Below are 15,290 nucleotides of genomic sequence, written 5' to 3' on the forward strand. Positions count from 1 at the left end.
TCCCAGAAAGCAGGGGCCATCCCGTGTGTCCCGCCATTGTGGGCCCCAGTGTCCGCGACTGTCCCTGGCCCAGTGGGCACCACTGCTCCTGATTCCTCACGTGCTGTGGTTGGCACACCGTGGGAGCTCCAAGTAAAGGGCAGCCTGCCAGCTTTCGTGCCGAACTCCCAGGCTGCCCTGCTGGGGACACCATCTGGACCGATCCGGAGGTCCAGCTCGAGTAACCTTGCTTTTCCCTTCTCAGGTGCCTGGCAGGCCGATGACAACGTGGTGAGTCGTCGGAACACGCAGCGCCGGCGCTTGTCCTCCGGAAGCCTGGAGGACCCCGAGGACAGGCCCTGTGTGTGGGGGCCTCTGGCCGTCTGAGAACCCCCGCCTGTGTACCAGGGCCCTCCTCCTGTCCTCGCATCCCTTCCTGGCCTCACTGCACTGCTGACCTGCTGGGCATCCTCAGCAAGATACGTGGAGACTCTTTAGACCCACATGCAAGCTGGATGCTTGAGGGCACCTGCTCCTTCTCCCAGCCTTCTTCCACAGTCGTGATCCTTCCCCTCTCAGAAGGGACCAGAAGCCTCCTTGCTCCTTGAGGGCTAAAGCCACGGGATGAACTGCAGCTTCTGAGACCCTCTGCAGAGACTTTTTGAAAATGTTTCCACCGAATCTTGGCCTTCAGGTGGAGCTGAGGCCCATGGACCGGCTGTTTCTTGTGCATCTTTTTTCTCCTTAGGCGGGTAGACCAAGAGGACTCGGCGTTTGCGTGACTTCATTACAAACACCTAGCATTTTCTGGTCTCTGGGACATCATGAACCAATCTGAAACCTCCAGTTCGGGGTGGGGGTTTGGGGGATGACTCCTGTGAAAAGGGAAAGCCATATTGCACTATAAGTGGAGTTCCCCCTCAAAAAGTGTTAGGAGCTCCTTTCTCAAGGACAGGAAACAGTGGCAACCACTGGAAGGTTGGTTGGGAAAACAGTTCTTGCTTCTTTCTGGTGGCAGAGGCAGTGCCTCATGTGTCTGTCTGCTTAGGAAGGAGGCTAAATCTTGCTTGAATCTGAGAATCCCTTAGTTACATGGCTCCCTTCCGGAGGGTTATTTATGATCAGGTGCACTCAAGAAGGCCTGGGACTCCCTCCTACGGTGACACTGCAAAAACCATTTGACCCCTTCTATGTGCCAGGCACATGTTAGGGGCATATGTTAGGGCACATGTTAGGAGTGGTATCACGTTTCATCACTACCGCCCTGTCAAGTGGCCTTCTTATCCCCACTGTAGCCATCTCCACCCCCTTTTCTTAAATAGTTGAAGAAACAGGTTGAGAGAGGGGGTGGACCGGTGATTCTCAATTGGTGCCCAGGAGCCCCAAAGGAAGTTGGGGAAAGGGCTGAGCTGGGGCCAGGGGTTGTCCAGGGGGCTCCCCTCCCCACCCGTTGTCCTCCCCTGCCTCTGCCCCCAGATCTGCTGAGCCTGATGGGGGAGGGGGAGGTACTACCTTCCATAGGCTCATTAGAGATGTAGAGGTATTGTTCAAATCATGTGTCCACCCCACCCCACCCCAGTCCTGTGTAGGACATATATAACTGACACCCTGAAACAGCAAGGCCAGACCGTAAGCTGTTGACCGTTCGTGTCTCAACACTGGTGTTATCACTGGATTCCTCCCGGCTCCCAGATAGGTGTGTTGTCTGCCGGCTTTTGGAAGAGGTCGTTGTTTAGTGGAGTCTGAGACTGGGAAGCAAAGCTGGTTCCAACAGTTTGCAAGGCAGATACGTGATTGACAGAGCCCTAGGATACGTCCACCACAATGACCTGAATTAATAGTTGGTATTGTGACCCTTGAAGAGCTTTTCAGGTCCTTCCCAAGGCCTCGAAGCAAGCCCAGTGCCCAGGGGACCTTTCGAACCTTCCGTGTAGTTTCTTTGCGCTGCCAGGCAGGTGGTGACCCGCACACTGCTTGGTGGCTGTGGTTTACATCTTGCTCTGGGGGTGGGGAGGCCTGTAGTCCCAACAGACACTACACAAGCCAAGCCTGAATCTCTGCCTCTGTCTTGAGTTTCCTGCATCCACCTTCTCTGAAATCCTGCAGCGGACTCTGCCGTTTCAGGCCCCACTTCATGTCTTTTCTCTCCCCGAAACATTCGTATGGCCCCTATCATATTTAAGATTTGAGCAATAACCCCATTTCCTGATTTCCCTGAGGTTTGAGCCCCAGAAACGTTAGGGAATGGGGACCTCCCTGAGCCTGGGGTGGCGGCATTCAGACCCACCTGCTCTCCCGGCAGGTAGTATTCACAGTGTGCTGTTACTTGAGATGAAGGCGCGGCAAGTAAACAGGAGCCACAGCGGCCAGGAACCCTAAGAGGAAGCCATTGTCTTCACCCCTTCTGGAGGGTCTGCCTTCTCCTGGAAGAGGCTCAGAGAGATTCCTCAAGGCCTTGGCTCCATAACCAAGACTGACCTGGGTGAGAAATGGCTCTTCATGCCTGTTTCTCAAGACAGTTCCTGCTCTCTCCCCAAGCCCCTCACCTCTCTGCTCTCATTTAGCTCTTTGGCAAGTAGAACTTTCAATAGTGGCCCAGTGGTTAAGACTCTGCACTTCCACTGCAGGGGGTGCAGGTTTGATCCTTGGTCTGGGAACTAAGACCCTGCATGTCACATGGTCTGACCAAAGAGGGGGGCAAAAAAAATTTCCTAGAAATAGCCCATCCAGAGAGGCTGGTCTTCAGCCTGGTCAGGGAACAGGGCAGATGCCCCAGCCATCATCTGGAGACCATCATGTTGTAAGCAGGTGACCCAGAGAACCTGTGACAGGGCCTGGCTTCTCCCACGAAGGCACAGACTCCCGAGTTTGGGGCTCCTTCCTGCCATGCTCAGGTCTGAACTCACCTGTGAGCTCACTTCTGAGTGGTGCCATGACCCTGGCCTCCTAGAGCCCTTTTTCCTTCTCCTACCCAGGCCCACCCCACCCCCCCAGAGGTCATGCCCACGCTGGGGCATCGCCTGGGCACAGATCCACACACTGTAAGCCATCTCACCTGGGAAGAGTTCGTGTCCTGTCCACCTGATCTCGGCATGCTGGTTGCTCACTTTGCTTTAGGGTCTGCACACCTAGTACTCGGGAGTCTGTGTGTCCTGTCCTGCCATCTGTGTACCCCTCACTCCCCGGAGTACACTTGTGGGCACACTACAGTGGGGACGTCAAGGATGCAACATTTATGGATTGCTGCATGATTCTTAAAAATGAATAAAACTGTTGACAAGGGAAGGAGAGCCGTTCACTGCGCAGCTGGCTTATTTGTGAAAGTTTCTGCCTCACTTTCTCCAACACTTTATTATTTTTCCTCAAGACAAGCTGGATATGAAGGAGTGAACTAGGACAAGGGATCGGGAAAGACATGTTTCTGGACGGGAGTTGACTGTCGGCTGGCCTGGGCACAGCTCCTGTGCAAAGGCGTGATAACGAGCCCTCCCCCCAACCCCTACCCCCAGCCCTTAAACCGGAGAACTTCCAACTGCAGCTGCTCAATAATTGAAGAGCAGGAAAGCTGGTGACTGGAGGGAGGCTGGGAGAAGGGAGGAGGACGGACTATAGTCCGCTGTTTGTTCCCATCACTTAAAGGTTGGTGAAATTAACGGAGCAAATGATCCTGGTAGGGGAATTTGGCAAGGGCATGGCTTTTCTGGGTACCACCCACTGGCTCAGCTTCCTTGGCTATCTGGAAGGGAGGGAGAGGCACTTCCGAAGTAGCTTCTGGGATGTCCACTTCTGGGAACCTTGCTGAGGATGGGGCTGTGAGGGAGCGCTTACCAGGAAGCATGGATTACCCTTCCCGCCATGGGGGTGTCTGCGGACCTAAGCGGCAGGTGGCATCGGAGAGTTAGACCTGCCTGTGGGCACCACTCGACAATCAGGGTCGGGAGACCGGGATAGGCCGCAGAAACGTGCGGAAGTGCCACTCACAACCCAGAGAGGAAAGGAAAACCCCAAGCACGCGGTCCCCGAGTCTAAGCCGCTCGCAGCCTTGGCCTCCGCGCCGCAGGCTGCGTCCCAGGAGCCGTCTACAACTCGGAGCAGCCCAGACGGGAAGGTGTGGCGGTGGAGGGGGTAGGGCGGGAGTGAGGTTCCCGCGGGGGACGGCTCACCCGGCGCCCCCGGGGCCTCTGCTGGAGCGCCGAGCCGCGCGCCTCTCCGAACCCTGCGCGGGGCCCTTGCGCGGGAATGTTTGGAGCCGGGACTCGGTGGCGGGTAGGGGGCTGCGTGGCGCGGGAGAAGGCGGCAGGAGGAGGGAGTTCGAAGAGAGTTACCGCCAGAGAGAGTGTTAAGAACCCGCGGTCCCCTTGGAGACACACTGACCAATGGCAGGAGCGGAAGCTGTTTATAGGGGCGGAGCGTCGCCATGGCAGCAGGAGAAGCCTTCGGAGCTGCTACTTAATGCCGGTCCCCCAGCCTCTGGCGTTCAGAGAGGCGCCGTCGGGCGTGGGGGTGACAAGGACTGCTGGCTGGACCCTCGAGCTGGGGGTGGGGGGGTCAGAGAGCCGCAGGGGGTGGGAGGAACTTCTTCCAGAACATTCCTTTGGCCCGTGCTGCGCTCTGAGCCAGGTAAGGGACGGGGTGGTCTGCCGACCGCGGAAAGGGAGGGCGTCGGTAGCTGCCTGCTCTCCCATCCTTCCCCGACGGAAGTGGCGGGCCCGGGAGACTGATATCAGAGAAGTTTGGGGGACACTCACTTCCCGCGCCCCTTTAACTCTCTATCCTGTTTCCCTCCTTCCTTCCCCTTGCTCCCTCATCCTAATAGCCCTTTTAAAAGATACTGCCCTCCTGGGCTCCTCGCCCCGTTTCCATTTGTTATGGAGGGAAGGGAGAGCGGTTGATTTCCCACTCTAGGGGGGAAGAGAATGTCCTCGGATGTCCCTTACACTCTTCCCTCGTTTGGCTAATTAAGTCTCCTCTAAAACATCAAAGAGGAAAAGAGCCAGGCGGACCCTGCGGAGGTTGGACCCCCCGGGCACAGCTTCTGTTTCCCAGACCGAGGCAGTAAAAGATCCTCCCCAGCTGCGGGAACGATTTTAGAGGAGCTCCTCCCCACTCCTTGCGCACACTCTCTCGTCGGGGGTGGGGGAAGAGGGCTCAGTTCCCCCTGTGGTCCCCGCAGGCACCTCATTCAATTCGGAGGAAGCGACCCCCCGGGTCGCGGGATGGAAGCGCTCTTCCGGGAGGCTGTGTAACTCGAGCCGCGGGCGTCAGCGGGCCAGAGAGCTCGGTCGGCCACCCTCGGCTCGGCTCGTGGATGTTGACCGCCCCCTCGGAGAGTCCCCGCAGATATGGCGGAGAGCTGGCTACGCCTCTCGGGGGCAGGGGCGGCGGAGGAGCCCGGGCCGGAGGGCGGCCTGGAGGAGCCCGACGCTCTGGATGACAGCCTGACCAGCCTGCAGTGGCTGCAGGAATTCTCTATTCTCAACGCCAAGGCTCCCGCCCTGCCCTCGGGGGGCACCGACCCCCACGGCTACCACCAGGTGCCAGGCTCGGCTGCGCCGGGGTCTCCCCTGGCGGCTGACCCCGCCTGCCTGGGTCAGCCGCAGACGCCGGGCAAGCCCACATCGTCGTGCACGTCGCGGAGCGCGCCCCCGGGGCTGCAGGCCCCGCCTCCCGACGATGTGGACTACGCCACCAATCCGCACGTGAAGCCGCCCTACTCGTACGCCACGCTCATCTGCATGGCCATGCAGGCCAGCAAGGCCACCAAGATTACCCTGTCGGCCATCTACAAGTGGATCACGGACAACTTCTGCTACTTCCGCCACGCTGATCCCACCTGGCAGGTAGGGGAGGCCCTCCAGCCCGGCCCACGCTCTCGCGTGCTGGATCCGCAGGCGCCGTCAAGCCAGGGCCTGAGGGAGGAAGGCCGTCGAGGAAGGACCTCTAGGGAGCCCAGTGCTTGGAACTGCCCCCACTCTGACTTCAGAGAGGAAGGAGGGCTGATGTTTAGAGGGCTTTAGGGGTGTTGAATTTGAGGTTCAAGTGGAAAGAACTTGTCTCTCATCCAGCAGGCCCAGTCCAAAGACCAGGGCTGAACTATGCGTGGACGCTGGCCCCCTAGAGGGAGGTTGATGGACTGAGGGACACATTTTTGTCTCAAGTCCTAGAATTCCTAGACACGACTCTGCTCCAGGCCAGTTTGTCAGGGCCCGACTGGAATCGGAAACAGGCTCTACATCCTGCCTGGTTTCAGTTGGCTGGAGGAGGATGGGGAGGGGAGAGGGGCTGTGCTCTGGGGTTTGAAAGCCAGCTGTGTCCCTGTGGAAGGGCTGTGGGGCCTTCCTAAAGCCGTTGTCCCTGCCCCCACCCCAAACCCTCCCCAGTTTCCTGCCACCACTCCTCACCCCCACCCTTTTCATCAGCCTCCCTGGGGGGACAATTACCTGAGCCAGGTGCTTTCCACAGGGGCTGTGCCTCCCGCACTGGCTTCATGTTCCAAGTCTCCAGAACCTGGCGCAGAGCAGCCAAGGGGCCCAGGCCACCGTGTAAACACCCCAGTCTTGCCAGGGGACACTACCCACCTGCCGGCCCCACCGTCCAAGCCCCAGACCCTTGTTCCCCAGCGTGGTTGGGACTGTGCACCCAGGCATGAACAAAGCAGGGTAGTGATTGGAGGCTGGGCACACCTTGCCCTGAGCATCTTTGACCATCAGCATCTTCGATCATCTGCCTCGTGGAGACAGAGACCCAGGATGCGCGGATCACTCCCTGTGGCGCAGGCCACAGGATCGCAGTTCCAAGCTGTTCCACATTTGCTTAGGCTCTGACCCGGGGGGCAGTACCATTTGTAACCTTGGTGAGAAAGCAGAGACCCCCTGCCACCCTACCCCAAGCCTGAGAGGCCCCAGGAATGAGCGCTATGCTCTTGGCCCTCTTGGCCGGGTAATAATCAACCGAGGCCTCAGAGCCTGCAGTGGGAGGAGGGGGGTGTTGGGGGTGGGGGGGTGGTGAGGGCCCAGGCCAGCGGCCGGCTCTACAAACAAGGAAAATCATCAGATTCCAGCCCCCCCCACACACACACACATATACACACACTCACACCCACTCACTCACTTCACAAACAGAGAAGGCCAGCCAGGCCCAGGCAGAGAGAGATGGCCGTCCAGGCCCTGGGGGAGCCGAGGCCTTTGGCCAGAGGCCGCAAGCGGCAGGGGAGGGGAGGGAGGGCAGGACAGGGTGGCACTGAGAGCCATCTTGCGGCTCAGGGCTCGGATGACTGAGCAGGCAGATATCCTGGCAACAGGGAACAAAAGCCCCCGACAGCACTCCCCGGCTCCCCGTGCCCCGTGGCTGGTGTCCCAGAGCCTCCCGGTCGGAGCAGCGCCTCTGCCGCCCTCCATCCCTCCCAGCGGCCCCCATCGGAGAGAAACTGGTGGGGGGACTGGCACTGGATGCCCCCCTTCCACGACCCTGCCCACTCACCCGCCCTCCTCTCCTCTCTCCCTGTGTCCAGAATTCCATCCGCCACAACTTGTCCCTGAACAAGTGCTTCATCAAGGTGCCTCGGGAGAAGGACGAGCCCGGCAAGGGGGGCTTCTGGCGCATCGACCCCCAGTACGCGGAGCGGCTGCTGAGCGGGGCCTTCAAGAAGCGGCGGCTGCCCCCGGTCCACATCCACCCAGCCTTCGCCCGCCAGGCCGCGCAGGAGCCCAGCGCCGCCCCGTGGGCCGGGCCGCTGACCGTGAACACCGAGGCCCAACAGCTGCTTCGGGAGTTCGAGGAGGCCACCGGGGAGGCGGGCTGGGGCGCGGGCGAGGGCAGGCTCGGGCATAAGCGCAAACAGCCGCTGCCCAAGCGGGTGGCCAAGGTCCCTCGGCCCCCCAGCACCCTGCTGCTCACCCAGGAGGAGCAGGGCGAGCTGGAACCCCTCAAGGGCAACTTTGACTGGGAGGCCATCTTCGACACCGGCACTCTGGGCGGGGAGCTGGGCTCGCTGGAGGCCCTGGAGCTGAGCCCGCCGCTGAGCCCCGCATCACACGGGGACGTGGACCTCACCGTCCACGGCCGCCACATCGACTGCCCAGCCACCTGGGGGGCTTCAGTGGAGCAGGCTGCCGACAGCCTGGACTTCGACGAGACCTTCCTGGCCACGTCCTTCCTGCAACACCCTTGGGACGAGAGTGGCAGTAGCTGCCTCCCCCCGGAGCCCCTCTTTGAGGCCGGAGATGCCACCCTGGCCACCGACCTGCACGACTGGGCCAGCGTGGGTGCCTTCTTGTAAGAAACCAGGCCCTGCCCCGCCCCCTCCGGACAGCGCCCACGTCTGGGCCCAGACTGCCCCTCAGTGCAGGCCTATGGACACCCTACTGCCCAGTCAGGGGCTGGGCCAGGTCTCCCAAGGCTGACCCCACGAGGACACAGGGTCCCCAGCCTGGGCCATCCTCAGATTCCAGCCCAGGAGGCTGAGAACTGGGACCTAGGACCAGAATTGCTGCCTCCCCTCCCTAACCCCCCATACACACAGTGTTTCATTGATCCACTTCTTCCCGGCCCCAGGGACACACTCGGACCCCTGCACTTTGAGAGCTGCAGCTTGGAGGGTCCCTGTCCAAGCTGGAAACCACAGTACAGGGTCCGTCCCAGAGCATCTTAGCTTCAGGACTTCTCCCTCTCCGGCTCTCCTCCCCAGGTCTCTATCCAGAGAAAGTTCCCAGGTACAACAAATGCTAATTAGATGACTGCAAATTAACCCCCTAGAGGCCTCTCCCGGCAGAGCTTCCCTGGGGCCGGGGCTGGCAGTATGTGGGGCGGAGCTGGGGAAGGGGGGCAGAGAGAGGAGACTGAACCGAGGTCGGGGTGCCGGGTGGAGCCAGGAGATTTTCTAAGGCCTCTGGGGCCTTCTGGCCCCATCTCTAGAGGTATAAATCCCTAATCTTTGAGCCCAACTTGAGGCTGCGAGCAGCGGGGAGTTGGGTTTCTGCGGGGTTGGGGACAGGAGCAGCCAAGCTGCAGAGGGAAGGGGGGACAGAAAGACTAATGTAGTGAGTGTAGCTATAGCTGAGGCTTAACCGGGAGGGACGCGGTGCTTGCTAGAACCACTGGGACCAGGAAGCGGGGGGATCGCCCCGCGCCCCCTGCCTGTGTGTGTGCAGGGGAGTGCCTTGCTCCACCTGAGCCCCTTGGGCTGTGTCCCACACCCACCCCCCTGCCCCGAGGGGCAACTTAACTTTTTCATGAAAAGTTATTTACAGTAAAACATTTTTAAAAATAAAGCTTTTAAAAATTTTATAATGGACCTGCTTGCAAATTTGTTTGGAGGAGAATGGAGAATGAAGTTTTTTGGGGGGGATTTCACTGCCAAGGGGGAATGGCTGGGAGGAAGACGGTGGGGGGGGGGGCTGCCAAAGGCCTGCAGAGTACCAACTGATGCCCTCCCCATGACCTCTGTGTCCCCAGAGACAAGGACTGAGAGGCAGCCCTGGGTGGGGGGGGTCCCCTGCAGCCAGCCGTAGCACCTCTATCTGTGCAGTGGGGAGACAGCACCTATAGTCCCCAGGGGGCAGGCAGCAAAGGAGGCGCAGCCCCCTCCCTGGCCCTGAGGACTCACAAAGGACCAGCTTGCCCAGGGCTCGGTTCACGTCCCCCAACTCCCCCACCACGAGGGCCTGCCCGGGCTGGCCTGCGGTCCTCGCCTGGGCCTGTCTCCAGCTCCTCCCTTCCTCGGTCCCTTTCTGGAGGGACAGGGTGTGAGGTCAGAGGGCCCCAGCCCAAGGGCCCCTACTTCCCACCCTGGGGTGCAATCACCCCACCCGGCACCTTCCCTCCAACGCAGACGGAGGGTGAGGAAGGCCACCAGGGAAGAGGAAGGACAGGGGGCCTAGACCCGACTCTCCCACCGCCAGGTTCCAGCCCATGGGGAACCAACCTACCAGAGCTCTGATGGGGAAACTGAGGCACAGGAAGTGGGTGACACTCAGGCACCTCTCAACCCCCTCGCCCCAGCTTTGCCTGGAACCCATCACTCCCCATCCCCGACCCCCACCTAGCCCTGCCAGCACTCCCCCATGGTGCACGGCCCCTTCCCCCAGCACCCGTGAGTGCGCGCGCACACACACACACACACACACACACGCACAGGCGCAAACAGAGGCACTGTCCTGCACAGTCCTGCCCAGCCTCTGCGGACCCCTTTCTCCCGAAGCCCCTTTCTTTCCCTGCACTCAAGGCTGGCTCCTTTCCAACCTGGCATTCCCCGGTTAACTTGCTGCTTTCACTTGCTAATTATTCCAAATATTTCAGAAGGGCGCGCACACTACAAGGCCAGCGGGCTGGGGCCTTACTGAGCTCAGAAACCAGCCTACTTTCTTCCCACAGCTCGCTGAGGAGGCTGCCCCAGCCTGAGACAACCCGCCCCCCGCCCCAGCAGTGGCTCCCTCCCTCTCCCCACCGCCCACCAGCCTTCCTCCCCGTGTTCCCCAGCACTGGGGGGGACACGGTGGGCTCCAGGCTCTCCACTGGTTCCCAGGATCAGCCTCCAGCCCCCGCCAAAGGGGTACACCCTGGATTGACAGAGGGGGCCTGTCACTGTCCCCCCTCCTCACCCTCTGCCTGGGCCCATCCTGGGGGAAGTGGGGCAAGGTCAGGGTGCACGTGAGAAAAGGCTGAAGGAGCCTCTGGCTGCCAGGAAGAACTACCGGGAAGAACCACCAGGAGTTGAAAATCCCCGTACCTGGGACTAGTGTCTCTGGCGGGGGTGGGGGCAGGGTGCAGGGTGGGGCGCCAGGCATCAGTACTTCTAAGGGTCCAAAGACACTTTCTAGGAGCAGCCAAAGCTGAGAGGGGGGCTGTGAAGTCGGGCAAACACTTCCTTGCAGTGATGAGGGGAGGAGGGAGTGAAGGGTGGGAAGCATGAGTATCAGATCCTGTCCCTCCTTTTCATTCCTGCTCTGACCCTCAGCTGGGTGGCTTTGTAAAAAAGATGTTCAGAGACCTCCCTGGTGGTCCAATGGCTACGACTCCGTGCTCCCAAAGCAGGGAGCCTAGGTTAGATCCCTGGTCAGGGAAGTAGATCCCACATGCCACAGATAGACCAGGTGCAGTCAAATAAATAAAAATATTTTTAAAATTAAAAACATAAAAATGACGTTCATTTACTTCGGATTTATTTGTAGGTTCAATGTAATCCCAATCAAAATATATTTTGCACCATTGACTAAGTTGAAGACAGGATGCTCCATTAGTACTAAATACTTTAGTGTGTATTTCCTTAGAACAAACACATGCTTTCATGATAACCCTAGTACCATCGTCACAATCAGGAAACTGACACTGACTTAGTAATCACATCTTGCTGGCCCGGTAATGCTCCTCTCCATTCCAGCATCTAAATCCAGGACCCCACGTCCCACTGAGTTGTCCTTTCTCTTCTGAGCTGTGTGGCTTTGAGCCCATGACCCATGTCTCTGAGCAGATTTCTCATTTCCTTTGATGTCTACTTCTTTTTTGGCTGCGCTGGGTCTTGGTTGTTGCGTGGGCTTTCTCCGGTTGTGGCGAGCAGGGACTACTCTCTAGCTGTGGTGCACGGGCTTCTCCTTACAGTGGCTTCTCTTGTTGTGGACCACGGGCTCTAGGCACACGGGCTTCAGTGGTTGCAGCTCCTGGGCTCTAGAGCACAGGCTCGGTTGTCGTGGCTCACGGCTTTAACTGCTCTTTGGCAGGCGGATTCCTCCTGAATCAGGCGTCGAACCCATGTCTCCTGCCTTGGCAGGCAGATTCTGTACCACTGAGCCACCAGAGAAGCCCTGATCCCCACTTTTGAGGTAAGAATGCCCCAGGTCACTTCATTCTCAGGTGTTAGGAACAGTCCCTTCTCAAAGCAAGAGGCCACCCTTCTGTCTCCCAACTTGCCACCTTTTCCCTATCCTCTCTTCCCCATGGATCCCCGAGCCAGGAAAGTGATGAAGGGGGAAAGGGCAGGAGCTCAGGCTTTGGGGGTCATCCCCCATCTGTCCAGAGCACATCCCATTCCACAGGACCGGCCACTCCTGGCTCCCGTGACTCTCAGGATGTCTGGAGGGGTCCCCCCAGGATGGGGTCCCATGCTGCCCTGGAGCAAATGGGTCAGGCCTCCTGCAGAGCTGGGCCCAGCTCCTGCCCATCACGCCCCACCCACCCAGGTGCTCTGGGCACCCAGACCTGCAGAAGGAAGAGTGAGAGGAGGGTGGGAAGGGAGGCCTGGGAGGACCGGTGGGGGCCGGTGGGGGCCGGTGGTCAAGAGTCAGGCGAGCTTCCGTCCCCATCCCTGGCTGAGGCCCAAAGGTAAACAGGTGTATTTGGACTCCCGGCAGGGGACAGGGGGCTGGCCCCGCGGGGCAGGCCTGGGCCTGCCAGAGGTGGGGATGTGGAGAGAAGCCTGCTTTAACAATGGGTGGCAGAGTGGCCCCGGGTCCTGCTGACACATTCTTGTGTGCTGAAGAGGAAAACACAGGTCACAGGGAGGGAAGGCATTGGCACCGGGGAGGGGGCTTTGGGAGGCCACCCAGGCGGGGCCTGCATAGGCCAGTGTCAGCCAAGGAGGTGCCTGGAAGCCCCGGGGGGTCACCTTCCTCCTCGGGCCCCAGTGTCCAGCCCACTCCGAGGCTCCTGGGTGGGGACAGGCCGGAGGCATCGTGACTGGCTTGCTGGGGCCTGAACTTTCCCTCTGTCACGGGCGGGCAGGGACCAGCTGGAGGGTACTGTCCCCCAGAAGCCAACCGGACGGTACAGCAGGGCAGGGAGCGGCAGGGTACACGTTCACCAAGCCAGGAGGCTGGGCTGCAGGTCTGGCTGTCCCCCACTCCAGCCCCCAGATGCCACTCTGAGGACAGGACGGCGGGGTCTGAAACCCAGACCCTCTTTTCCCTGGAAGGAAGCAGCTTGCTGAGTTCCCAGGAATGCAAGCGCTCCAGGAAGTGGGGAAGCCTGGCGCCTTGCCCGCGGCCCACACCACCCACGGTCCCTGAGGCCCTTTGAAGCCGCAGTGGATTGCCAGCAGTGCTCCCAGTGCTGCTGTTTGCCCAGGGAATTAAGTTGAGGCTGAGAGGATGCCAATCTTTCTCCACCCCTCACCCAGCTGCCCACCAGCTCTGTCAGTGGCTCGTCCCTGCCCCCATGCTGCGCACCAAGCCCTGTCCCCAACCCTAGGGGCACCCGATTCCCTCCAACTTGCCTAAAGTGAACCATGGACAGGGGGTCGAGGGCTGCGGCAGGGTGGCATACAGACCCCACCTCTGAGAGTTTTCATTCTCAGGAGCCCATGGGCCTGTAGACCCCTGCGGGCTGATAACCTGAAGCTTTCCTATATCTGCAGCATCAAGGACAGGCCCCAGTTTCTGAAGCACTGAAGGAATGAATGCACAAATGAATGAACGAATGAAGGAGCCAGCTGAGCAGATAGACAAAAGGTAGAAAAACAGCCAAGTCGCTTAGACAAAATGTGACCGAAGACAGTAAACACTAGCGGGGTCATGGTCACTGGGCCCAGGGTGCTTCCTGATGCCCTCAGGGGTGCAGAGCATTCTGTCCTGGAGGGGCCTTTGAGGAAAGCCCCATGCTGCCCTTTGCTGATCCTGTGGGTCTGGGTGGGGTAATAAAAGAGGGAGGGGGGCCCTGATGCCCACTGAAGCTGAGTGGGATGTGTGGCAGGTGTGAGCCAGGTGAGGGGGGAGGGGGAGGGGATACCGGATGAGCGACTGGAGGGGAGGGATGGAGAGAGGTGGGAGAGGCCTGGCCTTTCTCATTCTTATCTGCTCCTCCAGTCCCCAGCTCCCCTGGGGCTGAGACCCTGGGAATAAGGACCACAGAGGCCCAAGAGGCAGGGCTGGTACAGTGGAACGGGCGTTCAAGCCCCCTCTCTCCCATCTTTTCTTACCCCACCCAAATCCACAGGGTCAGCAAATGGCCTTTGACCTGCCTGCACCTGGCTACAAGGTCACCAGGTCAGAGGGGTGCCCAGCTCATCTGTCCCTGCGGGCCCCACCCCGAGGGGCACCAGGATGGGCCACTGAGCTTGACGGCCTTGGAGCCCAGCTACCCAGAGTCTAAGCTCAGGCTGGGAGCTCAGTGAGGGGCCTGAGAGTCCCCCGTGCCTGCTGTGTGGCTAAAGATTAAGCCTGGCCTGGCAGAGACTGCCTGGGAGGCTGGGCCTGCGCTGAAACTGTGCCACAGGGCCGGGCGCGCTTGGGCCCGCCAGTTCAAGGGCAGTTTTGGAGAGAGGCGTGGGGCGGGAGGACCTCACAGAGGGCCAGGACTCAACCCCCAACCACATTCCCCCGGCCTCCCTAGGCTCCCTACTCCACCTGTGGGTTCTGTTGGGAGGGGGACACTGAAGGTCTCCCAAGCAAAGAGGAGGAAAATCACCAACTAGGCCCACAGGAGGTGGCGACCCCCACCCTGGCCCCCCACCTGAATGGTCAGCTCATAAGCTCTGCTGTCCTGGGGCTCAGAAAGCTCTTCTCTGAAGGACAAGTCACCTGCCAGACTCCTCCACGTAGATGGCCCACGGTGACCTCCAAAGGGACTCGGGAAGAGACAGGTATGAGTGACAATCAAAGATGTGGCTACACAATGAAATGACCCCCCACCCTGGGGAAAATGGAGGGTGGTTTGAAGGAGTGGAGAGCGACAGACACCTGTGGAATTCCCAGGGCGTGGGTAACCATGTGAATTAGGAAATGAAGGAGAGCCGCCTGGGAGAGGGGAGAGGTGACCCTGGCATTAGCCCTGTCCTGGGGAGGTCACCCCAAGTCCTTCAGTGGAGAGAGCGGAGTCTGTCGGTTAACCAGTATGGTGCTCCAAACCGGAAGGAGACAGAGCCAAGACTAAGACGCAGTCCCCCGGGAGCTCACGAAGGTAAAAGCTGTCGCCCAGGTACATGGACTCTTCCAGAAGTAGGATCGAAGAGGAGAGCAGAGGGTGAGGACAGAGCCTGGAGAAGGGCCACCCTTGGGGCAGGAGGGAGCCTCTTACCTCACCCCCGCCCTCCCGGCCCCCTAGACACACCTACACAGACACTCCTGTTCCTGGAGGCGGGCCGCCCCACGGAGCCCGCAGTGAGAGTCAACAGGTCAGGGTGGGCTCGGAAGGAAGCCAGCGTTTGCCCCGGAGGGCTCCCGGCCTCCCATGGGGCATCTCATTAGCACCATGGGGGTAGAGCCCAGAGTCTAAGAGCAGGTGGCAAACTCCAGAGCTCAGAACAGGGCAGAAGGGAGGAGAGGGTCAGCTGTGGTGAACACAGGCCCAAGGGAAGCTGTTTTAAGATGAGGTGACTTGCGTGT

General features: G+C 59.9%; 2 protein-coding genes across 6 annotated transcripts in view; both read left to right on the top strand.

The window, feature by feature from the left end:
* RNF157 (ring finger protein 157) overlaps nucleotides 1-3,264 on the top strand; it is a 75,351-nt gene extending 72,087 nt beyond the window's left edge. For all 5 annotated transcript variants that reach the window (XM_043905450.1, XM_043905451.1, XM_043905449.1 and 2 more), the window contains one exon: nucleotides 245-3,264. In XM_043905450.1, the coding sequence (XP_043761385.1) occupies nucleotides 245-366 (122 nt within the window). In that variant the 3' untranslated portion in view covers nucleotides 367-3,264. The remainder of the gene's footprint in view (nucleotides 1-244) is intronic.
* Nucleotides 3,265-4,392: 1,128 nt separating this feature from the next.
* FOXJ1 (forkhead box J1) lies at nucleotides 4,393-9,261 on the top strand. The gene is made up of 3 exons (XM_043905454.1): nucleotides 4,393-4,599; nucleotides 5,153-5,819; nucleotides 7,490-9,261. Exons 2-3 carry the CDS (start codon nucleotides 5,322-5,324, stop codon nucleotides 8,255-8,257), a joined length of 1,266 nt encoding a protein of 421 aa, XP_043761389.1. The 5' UTR covers nucleotides 4,393-4,599; nucleotides 5,153-5,321; the 3' UTR covers nucleotides 8,258-9,261.
* The last annotated feature ends 6,029 nt before the right edge of the window (nucleotides 9,262-15,290 follow it).

Source organism: Cervus elaphus, chromosome 5 (assembly GCF_910594005.1).
Source record: "Cervus elaphus chromosome 5, mCerEla1.1, whole genome shotgun sequence".
NCBI lineage: Eukaryota > Metazoa > Chordata > Mammalia > Artiodactyla > Cervidae > Cervus > Cervus elaphus.